The sequence below is a fragment of the Neovison vison genome, chromosome 4 (genome assembly GCF_020171115.1).
Source record: "Neovison vison isolate M4711 chromosome 4, ASM_NN_V1, whole genome shotgun sequence".
Classification (NCBI taxonomy): domain Eukaryota; kingdom Metazoa; phylum Chordata; class Mammalia; order Carnivora; family Mustelidae; genus Neogale; species Neogale vison.
Genome location: NC_058094.1, coordinates 202,210,692 through 202,231,953, shown reverse-complemented (window position 1 = coordinate 202,231,953; position 21,262 = coordinate 202,210,692). Strand labels below are relative to the sequence as shown.

The following is a 21,262-nucleotide window of genomic DNA, read 5'->3' as shown; positions in this document are numbered from 1 at the left end:
GTCAGAAATCATCTTCAAAAAAGTCACCCTTTTCCAAAGTACTCATTGATACTGACAATTTCGTTTATGGTTTCAGCAGGAGTCTTTTAAGGTGTATGAAATGTTCGTAGGGTAAAGGGATACTTAAATATGAATCTCTCTGATCCACCCCTCAGTTCTTTATTTTTTTATAGCATGGCATCCCCTTTCTTGTCTTAGGAGTTCAAAGCATTATTCATAATGTGTTAATGGGACATGGTCTCCTTATTTCCAGGAATAAGTATAACGGATTTGAAATCCTAATCCTTAAGTACATTATCTCCTTTGATTTTTACAAAGGTGGCTGACTCTTATATAATGCCTTGTAGGTCCTTTTTCAGACACCAACAAAGATCCTTACAGGAACCATAAAGTTCATGTAGCCTAGAGGGAATGGGCCTACCTGTGTCAAGAAATGCAATCCATCCACTGGGAGATGAAATCCAATTCCCAAAGTTTTGATGATCACAAGGATATTGAGTAAATTTTCCCTGAGAAATAATCAGAATTCTGAGGTCATAAACCTTGATTACATTTCTTGGTATTTGTGCTTACATAAACAAATACAATGGAGTTCTTTTAGGATGTGGTAATTGGCATATAAGACTAAATTCTCATTTTATAGATTTGGCATATTTTAGGCTTTCTTTTTTTTTTTTGTGGACAGAGTTTTATGTGTCAGTGGGTGTGTTTTTACCTGTAAAAAATATAAATGTGGATACTGAAGAGCCCTCTTGTGATGGATACAAAAAGTATTTTGAAACATTTTAAACCAGAGTTCTAAACTTCAAGCTGTCCTTTCCACAAAAATCTTGATAAAATTTAATCACCTCAACGGTGACTTTTCTTTTTAACTCCAAATGCTAATGACAATTCTTGTTGCAGAAACTCACCTCTTCAAAACCTTGTGAATAATTTGTAGGTGATTGGAATTGAGCCACTGAACACCACCAACAACCAACACCGTCTGGCCTGTGTTCTCCAGGGGACGGGATCTGAAATCCAGAAAGGAAAACAACACATGTTGCCTTGAAACAGATGGTTAACATTTTCTCAGCAGTGCCTCACATTTCTCTGAGTCATAGCTAGCATCCCGATCACTGGACCTCCTTGTCCTTTCCAACTTGTTTTCAGTCACATTACTTTGGGATTTAAGCTTTTCAGCACATTTGATATACAGGGAGCAATTGCGACCCCCAGCGAAATGTCGGTCCATTGTGGCACTGTGCCGTCCATAATAGTTCCATTGTACCTTTGCAAGAGATGTTCGAGCGCTTTCTCAAATGTTGGTCTCAATGAAGGGCTTATCCAGAACTGGGGATAGTAGGAGTAACTGATCAAAGTCTTCCCACCGTTGACGTTGTGATAGAATTTCGTGCCATGCACCTTCTGCCATTCCTGCAGGGTTTCATTCAGTCTTTCAATCAGGTAGTACATTATCCCTCTGTTGGTTGAATCTCCAATGAAAAGAATCTACGAATTAGAGGAAAACATTTGCTTTCAGATCTGATGTTTACATGGTATGAGAGACAATACAAAATAAGTCATTTGTTGTATAGTCCTAAAGCCACAAGTCTAATTCTTCGGAAGAAAGCCCTTTCAGCTGTTAGAAATGATGTTAATCATATTCTCCCCCAAACCTGTTCATTTTCCTCTCTTCCATATTCCTCATAATTTTATCAGCCACTGACCTGCTCAGTCATGTTTAAAGCTTTTTGCTTTAGGCTCTCTTGGGTTTCTCCACTTCCCTTAGGTAGTTTGCTTTCCGATCTAATGAGCTTAACAGATTTTATTGATTCAGATAGGCCTGAATTAGGGACCCTACGATGACTAACATAACATTTAGAAAAAAAAAAAAAAGAAACTAAAAACAAAAAACAAATAAGCATGAGGTATCTTAGTCTTGTAAGAATACTTAGATATTTTTTCCCACCTCTTCATTTCATAGATGTGAAAACTGAGAATTCACAGAGGCTGGGTAGGTCAGTAGAAGTCATGTCACTATTTGAGAAAAGAGCCGAAGGGCTGGACCCTGAGTCTCTGACTATGTCCCAGGGAGCAGTCCCCAGCACCATTTGTCCTGGAAGACTCTTACTCATTACCTCCTTCAAAACCCTCCCACTGCCCCGTGAAGCAGCTCTGCTTCAGGCTCCTATCACCCCCAAACTGTGGGAAAGGCTGCCCTCAAAGTCATGCTGTACATGCGGCACTACTGGGATAAATTTCCCAATGCTTACTTCCGGAGCTTGCACCTTCATGCTCGAAAACCTTATTGGGTCTCCATTTTTCTGTACAGTCAAGCCCATGTGATTGAGGTTGAGCCAATATCTGCAGAATTTTTATTGCATATCAGACTCTGCTAGGTGGAGACATCACACAGGGCACTCCTTTTTAATCATAATGGTGAGGTTTGAGTCATTATTTCCATTTCACAGAGGAGCAATCTGAGGCTCAGAAGGCTCAGGGAGTGATTGTTCATAAATCTGGTAAATGGGGAACACAGGACTCAAACCTAGGCCCTTTGACTCCAAATGCAGGGTCAATGGCCCCGTCCTCCCAATGCTTCCCTTCAGGTAAGCAGGTCAGACTTCTACTTTTTTGCTGAACATGATTTGCACTCCACAACATCTGTTTTCCCTTGTGCTAATCCGCCTGCCTAGCAAGTTCCTCCCTCTGCAACCCCACCTGTGTAAACGCTACACAAGCTCAGACCCCAAAGAAAAAACTGTAACTCCCAGAGGGTCTTGTTCAGTGCCCCAGCTTGTCCAATGACCTTCTCTGTCCTCTGTGATTTCATTACATTTTTAATTTCCATTACAGATTTTATCAAAGACTACATGACATTATGGTTGTTTCTGTCTGTGTCTTTTTTTCTCATCTCATGTCAAGAAATATTTGAGGTCAGAGTCAGAGTTAATTTCTAAATTCTAATTTCCCCCATACTACCTACCATGGATACATTTCAAAAATACTTATTGAATTGAAAGTCAAAGTGACTTCTGTTCGAGACAATTCTTTTTAATGTCTTTGGACAGGTTTATTTCATTCCTCAATTTTCTCTGTGTTGGGATTTCTCTTTCTGTTAGTCCTGCACATATTTTTCTCTGATTTTAATGGCAGCCATTGCTGGCATTTCTCAGGACTACTGCATTTGTCCATGCACAGCAAAGTGAGTGAGAATCTGCAAATTTCATTCTTTCCACGGTAAGTGTATTCAATGAGCTGTGTGAAAAAAATCCCCAGGACATCTCCGATTTGCCCTCAGATCAAACATCAGAAGTACCATCAAGCTAAACTGAATAATTGAGGGTGTCAAGGCCCCAGTCACTGATCCTCCTAGTCAAGTTCCATTTGGGGCAATAAACATCTGATATGATAAAATAAATTGTGAAATCCCTTGAAATTCTTTTTCCTAGATCTAACCTGTATAACAATTTGTTTTTCTGATTTAGAGTTTTGATTTTTAAAAGGGAACTTGGAATAATCTGGAAGGCTCTTCGTTTCAGATACTAGTAATTACCAGCTCCCTTGGGATCAGTTTGCTGGGGTTGCCGGGACAGAGTACCACAGACTGGGTGGCATATGCAACAGAAATTCATTTTCTCACTATTCTGGAGGTCAAAAGTCCACAACCAGGGTATTTGCGTGGTTGATTTCTTCTGAGGGCCTCTCTCCTTGTCTTGTAGATGGCTACCTTCTCTCTGAGTTTTCACATGGTCTTTCCTCTGTGTGTGTCTGTGTCCTCATCTCCTCTTCGTGTCAGGACACTGGTCACATGGGATTAGGGCCCGCCCGTAAGAACTGATTTCGCCTTCATTACCTCTTTAAAGTTCCTGCCTGCAAACATGGTCACATTCTGAGGTGTTGGGCGTTAGGACCTCAACTTGAGAATTTGGATGGATGGGAGAACTTTTCAGCTCTTAACACTGGTAAAAGACCTTTGAGACCAGCTTTTTAAACTAAATTGCCACTACACGTTTTCCAACGGGTTCTTTTCATCACGGTGTGGAGATGCAATCCCTCCTAGGGTATCTCTGGGCTGTCAATAAGATCACTGGGGGTCTGCACTCTGGCCTACAGGGAGAGATACAGGGGCTTAGCAAAATCAAAGAAGCTGCTTGTTACTGAGAGAAGAACATTTTGGTCCCTTTTTTTGTGGCGTTCTACAAAGAGGCAGCCCACAAAACACGTCAGAGGCAAAAAGAGTTATGTGTCAGAATTCTAAGGTACAGTTACTTATTAACTAGATAATCTTAGATAAATTATGACTGCTCCAAGGTTTCCTCCTCTTACGCGTAAAATGGGGGGGCGGGGGGAATAACAGCACCGCCTTAGAGAACATCAGTGAGATTGTCCCAGTCATCATGTTCCTGGCATACAGGAAACTCCCAATATGAGCTAGCAGGAAGGCACAGGAAAGGCCCGTAGTGTGTGCGGAGCCATCCAGGGGGTCTTGCAGTGCATTGCTAAGCACTTTAAATTCAGCAGCTTATTTAGAGGAAACGTCAGAGAAGATGGGGAGTGTCTCAGTCAGAGCGCTTGCTCTGCAAAGTCTGCTGCAGATTCCACAACCCCAACCCCCCAACCCCCCAACCCCCCCCCACCTCACAAGGCTGCTGGTGAAACCCGAGCTCTGGATGCAGAACCCGGAAGAGCTCACCACTCTGAGCAAACCAACACTGTCAGAAACAGCCCTCGCCTTTCCATCCCTGACCAGGGACCAACAAGAGCTGCGGGGTTTGGGAGAAGGAAGCCTCACCACCAACATGGGCAAAACGAGTGCTAAATTGCAAATGACTAGGTAGCATTTTTCAAGTCTGGTGGTCAGGACTCTGGGAGGAATATTTCCTAGAGAATTGTTTTCTTCCAGAGCCTTTCTATTCTATGAAAGAGAGAGATGATAAGTTCTAACTAAAATGAAAATGCAGTTGTGATTTTAAGATGGCCTGTTCTGTAGGGGAGCAGTTTTGTAAGAGGCTGACGGGTATTCTTAACTAATAGATTTCTAACTTCGAAAGGTCAGTTCTTTTAAGTGCATGTACACAATTGAAAAACAACGTCAGGAAACAGAGTGGTTTTTTCCCCCCAGTTACATGGCTAACAGCCATCTTTATATCTTTTAGATCCTTCAATTTGGGGAATTTTCAAAAAGGAAATTTGTACATTATTTGTTTTAAAGGTCGACATTAGAAGGCCTAAATTTCCATAAAAATACTCAAAACTGGCCATAAAATTTGTGAATAATTCTTCTTTCCCGTCAACATTATTGCCTCACACTAGCATGTATAGGAGCTGGTTGGCATAGGCAATTAATGAAAAAAATGTGATCATTAAATATAAATAACTAGCAAGCAATTACAAAAATAACCAATGTCAGCAATAGCTAGTTTATCCCCCCCTACCAAAACAGCAAAGATTTTGAAAGCCCCTATAATCTTATGAGCTTGGGGAAATGACCCCTCTCACTTAAAACTGTGTAAGGACCACAAGAAAGAGGTTTTATCTTCTTTCTTTTCAACTGTTGAATCCCAAGGCCCAGAATAAGAGTCGGTTCTTATGTGTTAAATGGATGAGTGGAAACTTTGCTGTTGTGTGTATAAACTGGCAAATTTTAAGGAATTCCACTTCTAGGAAATATTTAAGGATGTCTATTACAATATATTTTAAAAGCAAAGTACAATAGAAACAGTATAAATGTCTTCCAGATTCCTTCTATTAAGGTATAATCATCCACTAGAATTTTTTTAATCTTTTAACAATGATACTGTAATACATTGTGATGGGGAAGATTTCATTTAACTTTCATCAAAAGCTCATTGCAATCTGAATATAAGTGATGATGGTATGTTTGTGAAAGGAAAGCGCGTGGATGTGTAGAAAGGGTGCAGAAAAGTTACCCACGGTTATTTTGCAGGGGAGGATATGACAGTTTATTCTGTTTTCCAAAATGAACATAGTAAGTCCATTCTGTTTAGAAATGTTTTGAAAATTCACATAAAAATAATCAGCTTAAACAAATTTTATTTCTACTTTTGTGAAACAGTGGCTTAAGGGTCGGTTTAATAAACCCATCACAGGAATCGTGCGAATCCTATTTTGGATCCAGGTGGCAACTTTATTCCAAAGTTCTGGTTCTCCAGTGCAAGAGGGGAACCCAAGGTGGGCTCTGCAGAGGAGAAGAAGCCTCTGTGCCTGGCTGGGTCCTGGGAGGCAGGACCTCAGCTCATCAGTGGGAGACAAAGATGTGTTTAGAGGAGTTTTGTGTCTGTTCTAGCTCCAAGACCCAGCAGCAGGCAGTATGTCACTGAGAAGTACAGGGGCTGGCGTATTTCCTACTCTTTTTCACACCACCGTGGACCAGAGGACCTAAAAGCGTATCATGTTCCTAGGCTCTATTAAAGCTTAGGGCTTCTTTAAAATTCACCTATTAGAAACACATGAAATGGTTTAATTATCTTCGCTTTCATTCCCTCATATTATATAGCCCCTGTATTAGGTGAGGTAGGCTACATGCTTTAACAAATAGAGCCCCCCCAAAGTAGAATGGCCTACATACGATCGAAGTTTATTTCTCATTCAGGAACATAGTCCAGGTGGTTCCGGGCAGGTGTATGTGTGGGGTGTGGGCAGGGTCCCCAGATGGTTAGACTGTGCCTACTTCAGTGATGGTTTTGAAGAGCTTTGTAGGCATTGATATTCGGCTGAGGGAAGGGTAAGGAGCTGCCAGGGTGTCTGTGGGCCCAGCAGGGCGGCTGAGCACATCACTGCTGCTCACACATTGCACGGGTTAGAGCTCCGTCTAGGACAGACCCTACTTTCAAGGGAGACTGAGAACCGTAGTCAACTCCATTGGCCAGGAAGAGGAGGAAGTGGGTCTGATGAACGCTTAGCTAGCCTTTACACATTCTCCTACATGCTGTCTTTCTGGGGAAGAAACTAAAACCTACACTCAGAGTCTTTCACGTGTGAATTAGCGAAAGTATGAGGCACACAAAAGGCTACATTTATAATCCCTATGATGCAGAAAAGGATTTCTTTGTCCCTGAGACAAAAAATAGCAGGAAGTATTGTTAGTATTAATATCAGTATTAGCAGTAGTGAAAATGCAACCAAGACTGGGAATTTGGCTGAAATATAAAAGTATAATGATTTTATCTTAAAAAAGGGGGGGGCACCTGGGTGGTTCAGTGGTTAAAGCCTCTGCCTTCGGCTCAGGTCATGATCCCAGGGTCCTGGGATCGAGCCCCGCATCGGGCTCTCTGCTCAGCGAGGAGCCTGCTTCCTCCCCTCTCTCTGCTGCCTCTCTGCCTACTTGTGATCTCTGTCTGCCAAATAAATAAATAAAATCTTTTTAAAAAAAGTATAATGATTTTCATTCCATTCATCATCAATGAAGAGAACTAACAATGGTGCTACTTAAACAGGCAAATATTGTACTCTGTTACCTCTTTCCTGCAGAGTCATCAAAAGTACCAAGGGCATAGCTAGCAAAGCAAGTTATAGAGAAATGAAAAGAGAAGCATTGGCGGCTATTTGGGTTGAGTCAATATAAAGGCAGTAAAATGCCGGAGCTCCTTAGCTTCTCAGATTCTCCTCATCTGTTGAGGCTGAAGAAGAACTGGTGTCTGTAGAATCAAGAGGCCAGAAAAAACCCCTTGATTTTAAATAATTTTCCTCCTTCCTTTCTTTCTTCGTAACAGAGATTCTATCTGAAGTATTCACAGAAATAGGGATATTTCTTCAGAACAAACAAAATGCGTGTAGATGCCAAGACAGGACTCAGCTCAACTCACAGGAACCCACTGAAACCTTCCGGGAGAGGAAGTCACGTAGGCATGCCATAGAAGCTACTTGTCCATTAATCTTGTCCATTAATGTTCTCTCATAGGTAAATAAGGAAATGACAATGAGGTGAAGGGGCGTTTTAAACACTACCTCCAATCCAGGGCCAACCATAGCCCATCCATCTAGAAAGCTCCACAGTGATTCTGATGAGCCCTGTGATTAAGCTTCACTGCTCTCATAAGATACTCATTTCTAAATGAAGCAAGGGGTCATTCAGTCCTACTAGGCTGATCAGAGAGCTAATGATATTTAGGGTATGATGAAAATCTAGCTCAGCAAAGCAACTGTCCGTGAAATGTAATATGGTTACAATGAATGTTTCCAATGGTGCATATTGATTAAATTGGCTACAGGTAACCAGCCAAGTTGCTCTTTGGGGCCTAGAACAAATGTAAATTGCCATTTAGGCAAATCACCCTCAAATACATGAAATTTGGCAAAAAGGAAAAACAAACGACTAAACTCTATCACCCAGACATAGGTCTTCTAGCTGTGTGGAAGAAAATTATTGATCCTTATTGCCATTGCATCTGGACTGAGGGCATTACGGATAAGCCATTCTTTCCTGGTGAGAGTGAGGTGATTTCCCTCCCCTTTATTCTTCCCTTTATATCGAAACTGACAAGAAACAATGAATTGTGTAACTGTAACATATTAGTCAGAACATATTATTATAAATTAGCCACACTTCAAAAATTTAAACACCTTCAAGTCCAAGACACTACTTAACTTGCTAACGTTACTTAAAGATGTAAGTTACATTTCCTGTTTTAACAGCTGAGTTTAAGTACTTTCAGTAAATCCTGCCTTATTATATTTTCCTTTCTTAATTGCGCTCTTCTCTCAGATACTGTTTTAAATTCTGAGCTGTGTTTTCAACTGACAAACAAAATAAGGGCTTGCTTGATGCCGTTTGGTCAGGCTCCTAAATTTTTTCCATTGTAAATTTGATTATCATATTTCTAAACTATAGCCTCTAAATTTCACACTGTGATTACAAAGTTATGCTCTGATAAATTTTTGTGGATGTTCCATTCAGAACTTATTAAGTAAGAGGTGGGTATCTATTTGGAGAAATGTGTGAGAGTGTAATTGAAAACATAGCTTGTATTTTTCTATTGATTTAGCTTTGACTCAGCACAGTTACACAACACAAAACCTCTACATAGCTGTGAAATCACTCATACTTGGATAAGTTGAGGGTTTAAAAGGAGCCCCGCGTTTACCTACCCTCCATACACAAACAAGTGTGACATCGAAATGGGCTACAAATGCTTGGAGGAGAAATCTTTTTTTTTTTTTTCTTTCTCTTTTCTTTCAAATGAACATATAATGTATTATTTGTTTCGGGGGTACAGGTCTGTGACTCATCCGTCTTACAGAATTCACAGCACTCACTGTAGCACATACCCTCCCCACTGTCCATCTCCCAGCCCTCTACCCCCTTCCCTCCAGCAGCCCTCAGTTTGTTTCCTGAGATTAAGAGTCTCTTATGGTCTGACTGCGTTGAGGAGAAATCTTGTTCCCATGTTTCCTCCAGAGACCCACCTCCTGTTCGCATCACTGTAGCAAAGGCAAACCAGTGAGTCTAGAAAGTAACAGTGCAGCTCACATACTTCCAAGCACAGTGTGGTTGTGGGTCAAAGTTACTAGAAACTTGAAACATTTTTTAAATCTCAACGGATTTGTGCCTTGTGCTGTCCCCACAGGTGGGCATGCATTTCCAAGTATAGCCTTGCATTCATCGTCTGTTCCCTCCAATCCAAAGGAAATCCAAGAAGGTACTAGCCCTGGAGGGATCAGACTTTCACTGCATATTCTTTGTGGGCTCGGGGGGGTGGGGAGGGAGCATGAAGATCCTTATTTTTTTCTAGTTCATTTTTTCCAGTCCAAGCCATTTCAAAGTAACGAGTTTTGTAGATCGCCTGTAACAACCACCACAGTCCTGTGTAGGCACTTTTAACAACCTTCCAGAACCTTGAAACCCAGAGTGCTAGCCTCAAGCTGCTCTCGACGTCTACGTCTACGTCTACACACTATGTTCTAACAGTCGCTTCTCTCATGGATCTCCTTCTACTAGAAATTTAGCTTTTTGGAGGATCGCGTTTGTATGCCCCTAGAATAGATTCTTAACTCAACAAAAGCTAGATGAGTGAATGAGCAGTGGAACATCAAGAAAGTTACAAAGCCTTATTTTACAAGTTTTCTGATGTGAGGCAGCAGAGTTAATCTGATGGAGCCGGTGCATAGACAACCACCTTGTCTGATGGGATCAGAGCTGTAGTACAGGCTTGTGAACTGCCCGCGGGTCCAAGCTCCCACTGCTCCACAGCCCTGCTATCCTTATGCAGATGGGAAGGACATTTCTGTACCAAGTCGCTCAAGTAACATGTTTCTTTTGAATGTTTGACATAGTAGAAAGTGGGTCTCCCCCCTCCCCCAGAAATGTCAGTACATATGGTGTTTAAAAAACAAAATATTTATGTTACTTGTTTTTCTATTTTTGTAATTGGTACGCTTTAATATACATTTGTCTTTGGAATAGAATTATGATTATGAAAAATTCTGGGTAGGATGAGAATTGTCTTTGCTTAGGAATGAAAGAGTTTTAAGATACTTTGTATATTTTTCTCATGGAGAGTGAGAAATAAATGTATCAGGAAAACTTTATGTTAACCTAATTCTATTCATAAATGGAGTTTTCTTAATGTAAGTGCTATATGATAGTCACGATGGTGAACATTTACACAATGATGTCTGGGCTGTGTGGTGTGTGTGTGTGTGAACCTGTCTGTATGGTATCCCGTCCCATGGTCGTAAATATAAAATTTCTTGCTCTGACTTTCTCTTTCCTTTGGATTTCCATTGCCTCTGCCCTGGTTCTGACTTATACAACCTTTTAAAATACAGATTTTTTAGATTAAAAAAATGCTCACCCATGAAAATGAAAACCATACAGATATTTTTAAAAAGATCTCTTCACCCTTTGCCAACCACGCTTTGCTCCCTGAGCTGGCTTCATGGGCATGTGACCCAGGGGGCTGCCCAGAGTCCGTGCAGTGGGAGGGTCCTGGGTTTGCTTTCTTCCTCTGCTGTTACCGTCTTGGAACTCTTAATCATTTTGAACACAGGGTCCTGCATTTTCGTTTTGCCTGGGCCTTGCCAAATATGTAGTTAGTCCTGTCATAACACCATCCCTCTCCTGCTCCCCTTCACTTATGTAATCGTTCTTGATGGTGTTACTTCCAGAATTTTCTGTGTATGCAGGCATGTTTACATGTGTGTATTAGTTTTTACATCAATAGAGTTATGCTATACATCTACTATAGAATATATATTCTATCGTTGAATCCATACTTTAGAAATCTGTACTTAGAATCTATACTTGATTTGACTCCTCAATGTTGTGTGATGGAATTCTTCCATTAAAGACTCTCTGCCACCCCCGCACCCATATCCCCCTCCCTGTAGGCAGTCTCTATACTGTTGTGGAAGGATTTTTCTAATTCTGGCCATGTCTCTCCTCTGCTAAAAATGTACAATGCTTCCCTGCAGTATATAGAATACATTCGTATCCTGGTAAACACATCAGACTCTGTGGAACCATGGCCAGCGTGCCAGTCAACCAGAGATTTGAGCAGGAGGGTCTGAATGGGGCCTCTGGGCTAAGATACTCACTGAGATAAGCCCTCACTACTAAGCAGTCAGACAGCTGGTCTCCGCCAGGATCACCTAATCTGAACACAGGGTTTATTTTCAGACTTGTGTAACAGGTTAAAAAAAAAAAAAAAAAAAAGGGATCTTCCCTTTTTCTCACCATTACTTTGTACAGTTGCTAATAACCAGCCTTGAAATTAACAAAAACTGTTATCATTTGTGCTGCCACCCACCTCCCCCCAGTTTCTATACTGAAACCCTACCCTAGTATTAGGAGGTGAAGCATCTGGAAGGCAATCAGGGTTAGATGAGGTATTGAGGGTGGGGTCTCCATGCCGGGATTAGTGTATTTAGAAAAAGAGGTGGACCAGAGCTCTACCTCTGTCTTGTGACCACCACAGAAAGGCAGGGGATGGAGGCTGGGAAGGAGCTCTCCTCAGAACCCAACCCGGCTGGCCTCCAGATCTCAAGATTTCTCAGCCTACAGAGCTATGAGAAATGAACATCTGTTGCCTAAGCCGCCCGGTCTACAGTATTTTAAGACAGATGAGGGAGAAGGCTTTTTTGCTTTCTGCAAACTGTTTAATCTACATTGCAGGATTAGATCATATAGGCTTCTTTTACTTTATGGATGAAGAACGTGAGCCGGGGAAACAGTATGTGTCATGTCAAAAGCCATGGAATTTAGTTATGAACTTAAATTAGCATCTACTGCCTTTCAGGTTAATAGACTGTGACATCTTGGAATTTTCCTGAACGCTCTAAATTCTGAGGTCAGAACAGTATTCTGGAAGACTTTTGAGATGTCTAACTATTGCAGCAACAACTATTTTCATTGCTTCCAGTCCTGCATTTCTTAGATGTGGATGTTGGATTGTCCAAGTTGGTGGTTAAAAATGTCAGAGTAGTAGCCGTACATCTGTGTGGGATCATGGGAGAATTAGTCAACCTCTCTGAGGTTTAGTTTTCTCAAGTAGAAAACATATAATAGCTATCTCACAGATTTATGATTGGAAATAAAGATTTTAACCTATCCGTTTATTCAACAAATATTTGTTAAGTGACCATTACATATCAAAAAGTTGAGCTAAGCAGTGAGATTATGTTAGTGATTCAAACATGTCCATCGTCCTCATGAAGCTTACCATCTGGTCAGACTTAAGGTATGAAAAATGTAGCTGCACACTTATTTCCTTGCACAGAATCAATTCTCAGTTAATAAGATTGATGGTTCATACATTTCTAGATGTTTATGTTCTTCTCTTTCCTTTTCAAAAGTAACTAAGGGGGATTGGGGCGCCTGGGTGGCTCAGTGGGTTAAGCCTCTGCCTTCGGCTCAGGTCATGATCTCAGGGTCCTGGGTTCGAGCCCTGCATCGGGTTCTCTGCTCAGCAGGGAGCCTGCTTCCTCCCTCTCTCTCTGCCTGCCTGCCTGCCTACTTGTGATCTCTGTCAAATAAATAAATAAAATCTTAAAAAAAAAAAAAGTAACTAAGGGCTGCTTCATCTTCAGGGCTACTCCCTGTCATGAAAATTGGGGCATTTATATTGGAATCACCATGAAGGAGAATGTCTATCTTCCTGCCCTGCCCTTCCACCCTCCCCCACCCCCATCATTATTTTAAAATTATTTGCTAGTAGAGGATCTGAACCTAGGCTGATCTGAAAAACTGGCATACGTTCACTCCAGCATTCCTTCCCTAACACATGAACAGAACTTTAAAAATAAAAGAAAATAGGGTTTTGAACTCAGTCTTGCCCCTATGTGAGTGCTTACAAACACTTTATAAGGATATGTCTGTCTAATAAAAAGTACTTTGAGAATCTGGATAAGAATTACTTACTTCATGTTAACCAGGCATCTCAGTCTATGTGCCCAGTTCACACGTCCAAGAGCTCGGCCGGGATCTACCTACTCAGAGCGCGCCTAGCAAGGAGACACTGCATGTCCGACAGATCAGCTTAGAGGCCTCACTAAAGGGAAAGCAGCCTAGTGAGGTCCACGTGAGACCTGCCCGGGAACGTGAAAGAAGATCAGGAAGGTTAGCGTGTCATGCACTTGGGAAGCTCTAGCAGAAGTGAGCCTGACATGCAGGGACATTTCGTTGCTCCAGCAAGCGAACTCCAGATGTCTTGCTGCAACCCTGGGGCCTGCTGGGGTGGCCGCTGACGAGGCCAGCTGCCCCGGACTGTTGTCTGTCTGCTGACGTGGCAAGCTCTTACCAACGTGTGCTGAGAAAACCAGCATGGAATTGGGGCAGCATGGGACAGGACTTTAATGTCGTCCATCTGTCAAGTAGATTTATTTGGAAATAATGGAGCATTCTGAGCAAGGATCGTTCAGGCCCTTCTAGGATAACATTTACCCATGACTCTAAAAGCCAACTGCATGCAGTTAGGTATCATCTACCGAGTAAGAGAGCAGGAACAGATCTAGTCAATGCAATGGCATGGCTCTTGGTGCTACAGGGGGCATGAATGAGAGGCTTCCCCCCACCGGATCCAGAACCTACCTTCCTTCCTCCCAGGCACTGCTGGAGTTGGGGCTTAGTGAGAACACCATATTGGCAGTTGTGGGGTTGCCAAGTTATTTCTCTCCAGTCACAGGTCCTGTTGTCTGAACAGCTAAGGCAAGGCACGATCCATTGGCCTGGAATGGAAAGCGAAGCCTTTGTTCAGATTTTCCCAGTGAAACGAGTTTTTCAGTCACTGCGGTGAGAACACCACTCGTCACCGTGTAAGTCCACGGAGTGAGGCACGGCCCCCTGCCAACCAGATAGAATTGCAACATGTAGAAAGGTTCTGAAGTAACACAGCCCATGCTGAAATCAAGTAGGAGTCCTGCTCTGTGAAACTACCTTCTTGACGAAAAACCAAGCAATTGGATCCATTATTACTCATTTTTAAATAATGCATTAGCACTTAATAGGACCAAAGTAGATGGGAAGCCACTCATATTAAGGCAGTTGGCCACACATCCTCATTGACCTAACATGTGCTTAGGTTAGCAATCCAATAATAGATATAGGCCCTGCTCTCAAGAGAGTCAAGGTATACAAGAATTACTTTAATATTCCGGTAACTTGTTATTTTTGAAGATTAGGTATTGTTCCTTAACTTGATCAGTGACCATTTTGGTGTGAATCTCTTCAGCACGTTCTAGCTCTAGTGCCTTCATTTCTTCAGCAGCAAGAGATGCCTGTACTGTTCTCACATGGCGGGTGGGAGGATTTCATGGGCTAATGCACATTATAATTACGAAGTCATATTTACCTTTGTTACTAACAGACTTCAGGCACAAGGTAGGTCACAAGCTTTAGTAAATGTTTATGAGATAAATGAATTGTTCGCAATGCATTTGAGATCTTTTCTATTTTATTGATAAAGTGATATGTATTCAAATACTTCCGATTTTAGTGTGAGTTGACATATTCATGATTTATTAGAAAAAAATTCAAAATATGACTTTTTTTTTTTATTTTTGTTTTTTCCTTCTTCATCTTTTCAGAAGTGGAGTTTGAACCCGTACACTGAATACGGAGTGATTACTTACATCCTTTGTGGACAATACCCTGACATCTCCAGCAATCAAAGGCCTTACCTTCAAGGTCTTGCTTATGTTACCACTAGCTGTTTCTCTTCAAAATAACGAGGAGGTAAATATTCCTAGCTGCTTTTTGAGTTAGAAAGAAAAAAAAATGAACAACTTTACCCATTCTGGCTTTGCTTTGTGGTTCTGGTAACAAAAGTATTTGGTGTGACACCAATTTTAGTGAGAATTCTTAATTTCAGGTGATGAATATGGTGCGTTAACATTTCATGACCTCAGGGATGTCAGAACTGTGTATTTGTGGAATAGTTAGAAATAATACACTTTGAAAGAAGATCAAGTTTATGGCTCACAGAAAAGGAAAAAAAAATTGTGAGTCTATTAAGAGAGAACTGGGGGAGATAAAATAGCACTCCCTGGGAGGATTTTAATGTATTATGTTATTGAAATATCTACCCTACTAGATGTTAGGTGTTATTGGTGTTAAAACCTAATAACTAAAAAAAAAAAAATTACATTTCACAGCACGTGTCAGATGCTAGGGATATTCTGAACACTTTATTAACGTATGTAAACCTCTTAACTTACAATGCTAAACCTCAAGAAATTTATAATCAGGTTAGAGGGTTACAATTTATACAGTAAAATAGTTACAACACAATAAAGGTAAGGCATAATTGAGTAAAGGTGCCAATAGGGTGTGGGCTCTGGAGACATACACACGCCTGAGCTCCACCTCCAGCGAGCTGCATGGGCCTCAATGAGGCCCATTAGAGTTACCTACAAAGCTTTTTAAAATCCCCATGCTCAAATTGTATCCTGGACTGATTAAATCAGAACCACTGGTATGGAACTGAGGCACCAGGATTTTTTTAATGCTTTTCAGGTGATCCTAATTTGCAGCCACAGTTGAGAAACACTATTTAACTTGGAAAAATTCCCTCTAGGAGAAAAAAAAATAGATAGCACCTAACACAGTGCCTGATACCTAGCAACCAAGGGATAGATTTTTCTCCCCCACCTTAAGTAAACTGTGGCAGTTCAGAATAAGGAAAGCATCGTGAGGGTCAGAGTTGTCTGGAAGGTTGGGTCTTCTGGATAGATCAGATTTGGAGAGATAGAATGGGTGGTACTTTGGATATAGTGACAGCAGTAGGACTGAAGAAGTAAGAGGCCTCCGCAAAAGGTTCCATGTAGAGAGAAAAAGAAGTCTGCTAGGTAAAAGGCATTTCCAAAGTTTTCAGATGTAGAGAAGAGCAGTGCTACTAAAAGACATGACACAGAGGGGCGCCTGGGTGGCTCAGTGGGTTGAGCCTCTGCCTTCAGCTCAGGTCATGATCCCAGGGTCCTGGGATCGAGCCCCGCATTGGGCTCTCTGCTCAGCAGGGAGCCTGCTTCCCCCACTCTCTCTGTCTGCCTCTCTGCCTACTTGTGATCTCTCTCTGTCAAATAGATAAATTAAAAAAAAAAAAAAGACATGACATAGAAAAAAATTATTTTCTCCTTCTTGAAAAACTTCAGTCTCTAGACTGAATGCAGTTAATGACCCCTGTCCATTATATACATACATTATATATGTATATATCCTAAATGACATAGAAAATTTAGGAGAGATGTTGAGTATTGAACGGCAAAATGAAGACTGTCCTCAAGATGCTTATTTCTCCATCCAATTCTCTTTGTAATTTTTCTGTGGTTTTCATTCATCTTGCTTCTAATTCTAACTTTGCCCTGGAATATAGGATTTGTAATCAATAACCACCTCCTGCATATATATCTTTACATCTTCATAAAGATGTAAAGTGGTCAGTGGGCATCCTCTCGAATGGAGTTGGAATGGGGCTTTGGGTCTCCTGTCCATCCTCCTCTTTTACAGATGGGGTAAACTGAGGACCCAAGAATTGAAGGACAGAAGTGGGATCATACAGTTAACGACTCGCTGGACCAGAACTAAGGTCTTGGAGTCTCCAGTTTGCTGATCCTTCTGTCATGTTAGGCCCGGGGAGCACAGCACCATCAGCCAGAAATGAAATATGGCACAACGATCTCTTTGGTAGCACTTACAGGAAAACACACAGATAGATTATTTTAATGAATTTATCTTTATATTGAAATGCGGAATTTATTTAGTGGGTTCCTATGTCGACAGAGACTATGTTAAAAATATAGGATGGTGGCATATTAGGGACCTAAATGTGTATCTGCTAATGAGACTATATTTAGTACTATTTTTAAGGGCTTGGTTTTCATCAGATCCTTGAGTATTTCAGAGTGCGTGCTTCCTCTCCCCCAAACACTCTCTCCCCCTCTAACCTTGCTGACAGCTAATTTTGTACAAACCGGGGCCTTCTTTGGCCATTTGCTTCTAAAGCTGAAGAAGCAAGAGGCCGATTGCAGGCACAAAAATCCAAATATGGGGACAATTAGTTTGTGGGCATAAAATCTCAAGCACATCAAAAGGACTCCTGATTGGGTCTCTGAAAATTTGGCCCCAATGGTTCATACTGCTATATATTTATATAGTCATAACTCTTTGCATTTTTGTATTGGTTAAAAATGCCCCCCTTTTTTATTGTGATTTAGTAATGCTGCTTGAAAGAGACATCTGTATAACATCAGCAGGACTGGAGTTTCTTGATATTTTAAATGATACCAGCTCTTAACTAAAATTGTCAAAAAGAGGGACATAAATTCTATGTTATATATTTAAACTTTGAATGAATCAAAGCTGTGATTTCTGAAATAGAGTATGACATGTGTTTTAGGGAATGACTTTATGAGGAATAAAAATGGCTTTTGGGAGAAGTTATTTGGTTTATAATTGTAGCTTTATATTTAATGCACGTTAGGGTTTAGCCATTTACGTGAATCAGATTGGCTGACATAATGGAGAGAAGAAATTCACCTTTGTGACTTGGGGCCGTGGTGAGATGTAAAATCATATAGATGGCACTGATTCCTGACTCTATGTTATAAAATAAAGCAATTTTCACTTAAGGGAAAAAATATATCATATGTTCAACTTTAGAAGTATTAAAGTACAAGCTGTCATATTTTCTTGCTACAAAGAAAAGATGGAACTATCTTTTGTTTACATATCATAAAATGCATTTGGAGCTATTTTTCTTTAATGTTATTCTCATTCAAAGATCATTGTATAAATTTCTTCATCAGAATAGAAGAATTGTTTTTTTCTTTCTTAAGCAAGAGATTTTACTCTTGGTTGTGTCTTATAGTTAAATTATTTTCTAAAGGCTAAACATCAACTTAAAGATTAAAAGAAACAAACAAACAAACCCGGCACTCAAAATTGTATTAGCTAGTGTTATTGAAAAGACATGTAGACCATCATTTCATTGGCAAGGTGAAAAAATGGATCCGGTTAGCTAAGTAACTATAATGTGCTGTGAAAATAAGATTTTGGAACTAATCTCTGGCCATCGAGCTAAAGCCTGAGGGCCCGAGTCAACTTCCTTCCACTGCTGTCCACCATGACAACTGCTTTCAGCAGGACGGAGTCCTACTGTCCAGGACGGAAATCTCTGCCTGCAAAAAAAATCCGTTCTTGCAAACTGCTGTCCCTGGTCTCACTCATTCATTTTGAATCTTTGGGTCTTTAGGACTGTATGGTTGGGGCAGTGAGCCCGGACTGATCGTACCCTGACGGCTCACAGTGTTCCACGGAAAGGAGGAGGACTTGGGTCTTGGTTTTAGTTCAGCAACCATTTTTAAATCATACCTTAGACATTGAAAGATGAAAAAGGGGCCTTGTTTGCTCTGAAGAAACATGCAATCGAGGGCAGTCATCAGTAATGCACCTTTGACTTTATTAATACACACGCACTGTAATGTGTGTACCTCTACTCCTGTATCTATGTATTAAGTTCATTATAAAACAAAAATAAGAACGATTAGAAATAAATAAATGCACGTATATTTTCATCTTTACTGGTTTCAACCCGTGGGCCGTCCCCTGCCACTCCCTCCCCTTGCTCCCGTGGATCATTCCACTCTGAAGACTGCTGGTTAGTGAAAGAGACAGAAACATAATGATGTAAGTGCTCAGGGGGACATGTGCCCACATTGTTCTGGGAGCACAGCAGAGAAGCCAATCCGGGGGTGGGGTGGTAAGGAGAGGCTTCCTAGAGAGGAAAATACAGCAGCAGGAGAAAGGGGCTGGGATGGGAAGAAGACTTTGAGCCTCAGGGGACAGCCCCGACCAGAGTGTGGAATCATGCAGGTGTCCTGCGGGCATGAAGTGAAACCAAGAGAATGGGAGGACCTGGGAGACAAGGAGGGCCAGATTTAGAGGCCCAGTACTGCCAGGCTAAGGACATGGACTTGCCTGGGGAGTCAATTTTGGGGTCTTCTGTGAAGAAGCCTAGCTATTCAAGGGACCAGAAGTTGCCTGCTGGAAGGCAGTCTCTCCTGTTAAGAACCAGGCACAGAGGGCACCTGGGTGGCTCAGTGGGTTAAAGCCTCTGCCTTTGGCTCAGGTTGTGATCCTGGGGTCCTGGGATGGAGCCCTGCATTGGTCTCTCTGCTCAGTGGGGAGCCTGCTTCCTCCTCTCTCTCTCTCTGCCTGCCTCTCTGCCTACTTGTGATCTCTGTCTGTCAAATAAATAAATTTAAAAATCTTTTAAAAAAAGAAAAAAGAACCAGGCACAGAGGCAGCTTTGTGACGGGGGCCTGGCACATAAGTTACAGCAAATTTAATAAACAGAAAAAGGTGCCACTTCTTGAGGAAACTCAGTACTCTCTCTTTGACTTTTGGTGGAGAACTTTTGACTTGGTTCAGCAGGAGGAATGGAATTAAGTTGTTTTATGATTCTCATAAAATGTCATCTGATAAAAAAAATCCTTAACTAGACACATTGGTGTCTCCTTTGTATGTAAGAGCCTATATCTCATTTAGCTGCGAATCGTAAACTATACCACCTGACACGCCACGATGGGTAAATCCCTCCCTGTGTGCCGGTTGTAATTCATTATTCAGAACACATGTTCAAGAACGGGGGTATGCCCACGTTTGTTAACTGTGCATGGCAAATTGCAATTTGTACTGCCCATTTGTGAAACTCATTTCCCATTCCAGTTGTGGTGTGAAGTTCATGGCAAGGGTAGAAAAGTTCCTGAGTGTTTTCTCAGACTCTTTAGATGAAGGGAGGCTTGGGGTCAAGAGGCCAGAGGGACAACCAGGAATCTCAGAGAAGACGCCCCCTGCTCCCCTTATCTCTTTGGAGGTAATTTTAGTCCCAGCTTTCGCTGAACCCCAGGAGTCTCCACTGAAAGAAGAACACTGGGGAAGGAGAGGAACAGGGAATGTGGGCAGTGGCACCAAAGTGTCTCATCCCCGGTCTGTTCTAGAATTAGGCAGGGTTCAACACTGCAATTTTGATTTGACATAGTGATTTTCCTGCCTCTGTTAATTAATGCTCAGTATCTGGGAGACATTAGTGATCATTCTCAAAGATTTTTTCTTAATAAATGATTCAAACCTACACTTGTTCCCTTATGCAGTTCTTTGGTTCCCAAAATAGCCCGCAGATATTTACTTTGTCCCTTCTCTGTAGAAATTAGAGGGCTAAGTGAACTGACAGAGTGTGAACCACCCAGACTCCTTGTCCTCAGACAGCTGGCGATCTGGGAAAACTGACCTCGAAGAATTATTTACATACTTAACATTTAAATGATTGTGGCAATGGTCATGGAAGAAAGGCACAGGGTGCTATATGAAAGCAGACAATAAAGAAATAAAGCAGGGGCTCAAGACAGGCTTTCTGGTACAAGTGACTCTGGTCGATATCTGTAGATGAATATGGATAAACCAGGCAAAGAGCAGAGGGTGAAGAAAAAAAGATTTTGGCGCATCAAAATAGTTCACACACTAAAGCAACGCATTCAGATTAATTAGATGTGTTACCGTTCACACCAATGAAAAAGTCATGCAGTACCTTGATTTTTCTTTGTATAAGGATAGTTTAAGTAGATACATCTCTGTATTAGAGGATTTTTGAGGAGAAGTGATATCCAGAGTAATAGTCACCTGTTGTGTCCCCTGATGGACAGATCTTTAGTTCAGGCTGTGAAATGGCTTCAATGTAGTCAGAGGAAATAGGCTGTAACCCACAGGTTTCCTCTGGGTGAATCAGCAAACCACAATCCTGCATTAAAATAGTAGAAATTAGCTGTA

General features: G+C 41.4%; 1 protein-coding gene across 1 annotated transcript in view; it reads right to left on the bottom strand.

Annotated features, from left to right (window-relative positions):
- Positions 1-21,262, bottom strand: part of CPED1 (cadherin like and PC-esterase domain containing 1) — a 262,691-nt gene that overhangs the window by 19,828 nt on the left and 221,601 nt on the right. The window contains exons 16-20 of the mRNA XM_044246452.1: positions 21,116-21,233; positions 14,033-14,169; positions 1,271-1,491; positions 912-1,013; positions 422-509 (exon numbers count right to left, since the gene is read on the bottom strand). Coding sequence (XP_044102387.1) covers positions 422-509; positions 912-1,013; positions 1,271-1,491; positions 14,033-14,169; positions 21,116-21,233 — 666 coding nt within the window. The remainder of the gene's footprint in view (positions 1-421; positions 510-911; positions 1,014-1,270; positions 1,492-14,032; positions 14,170-21,115; positions 21,234-21,262) is intronic.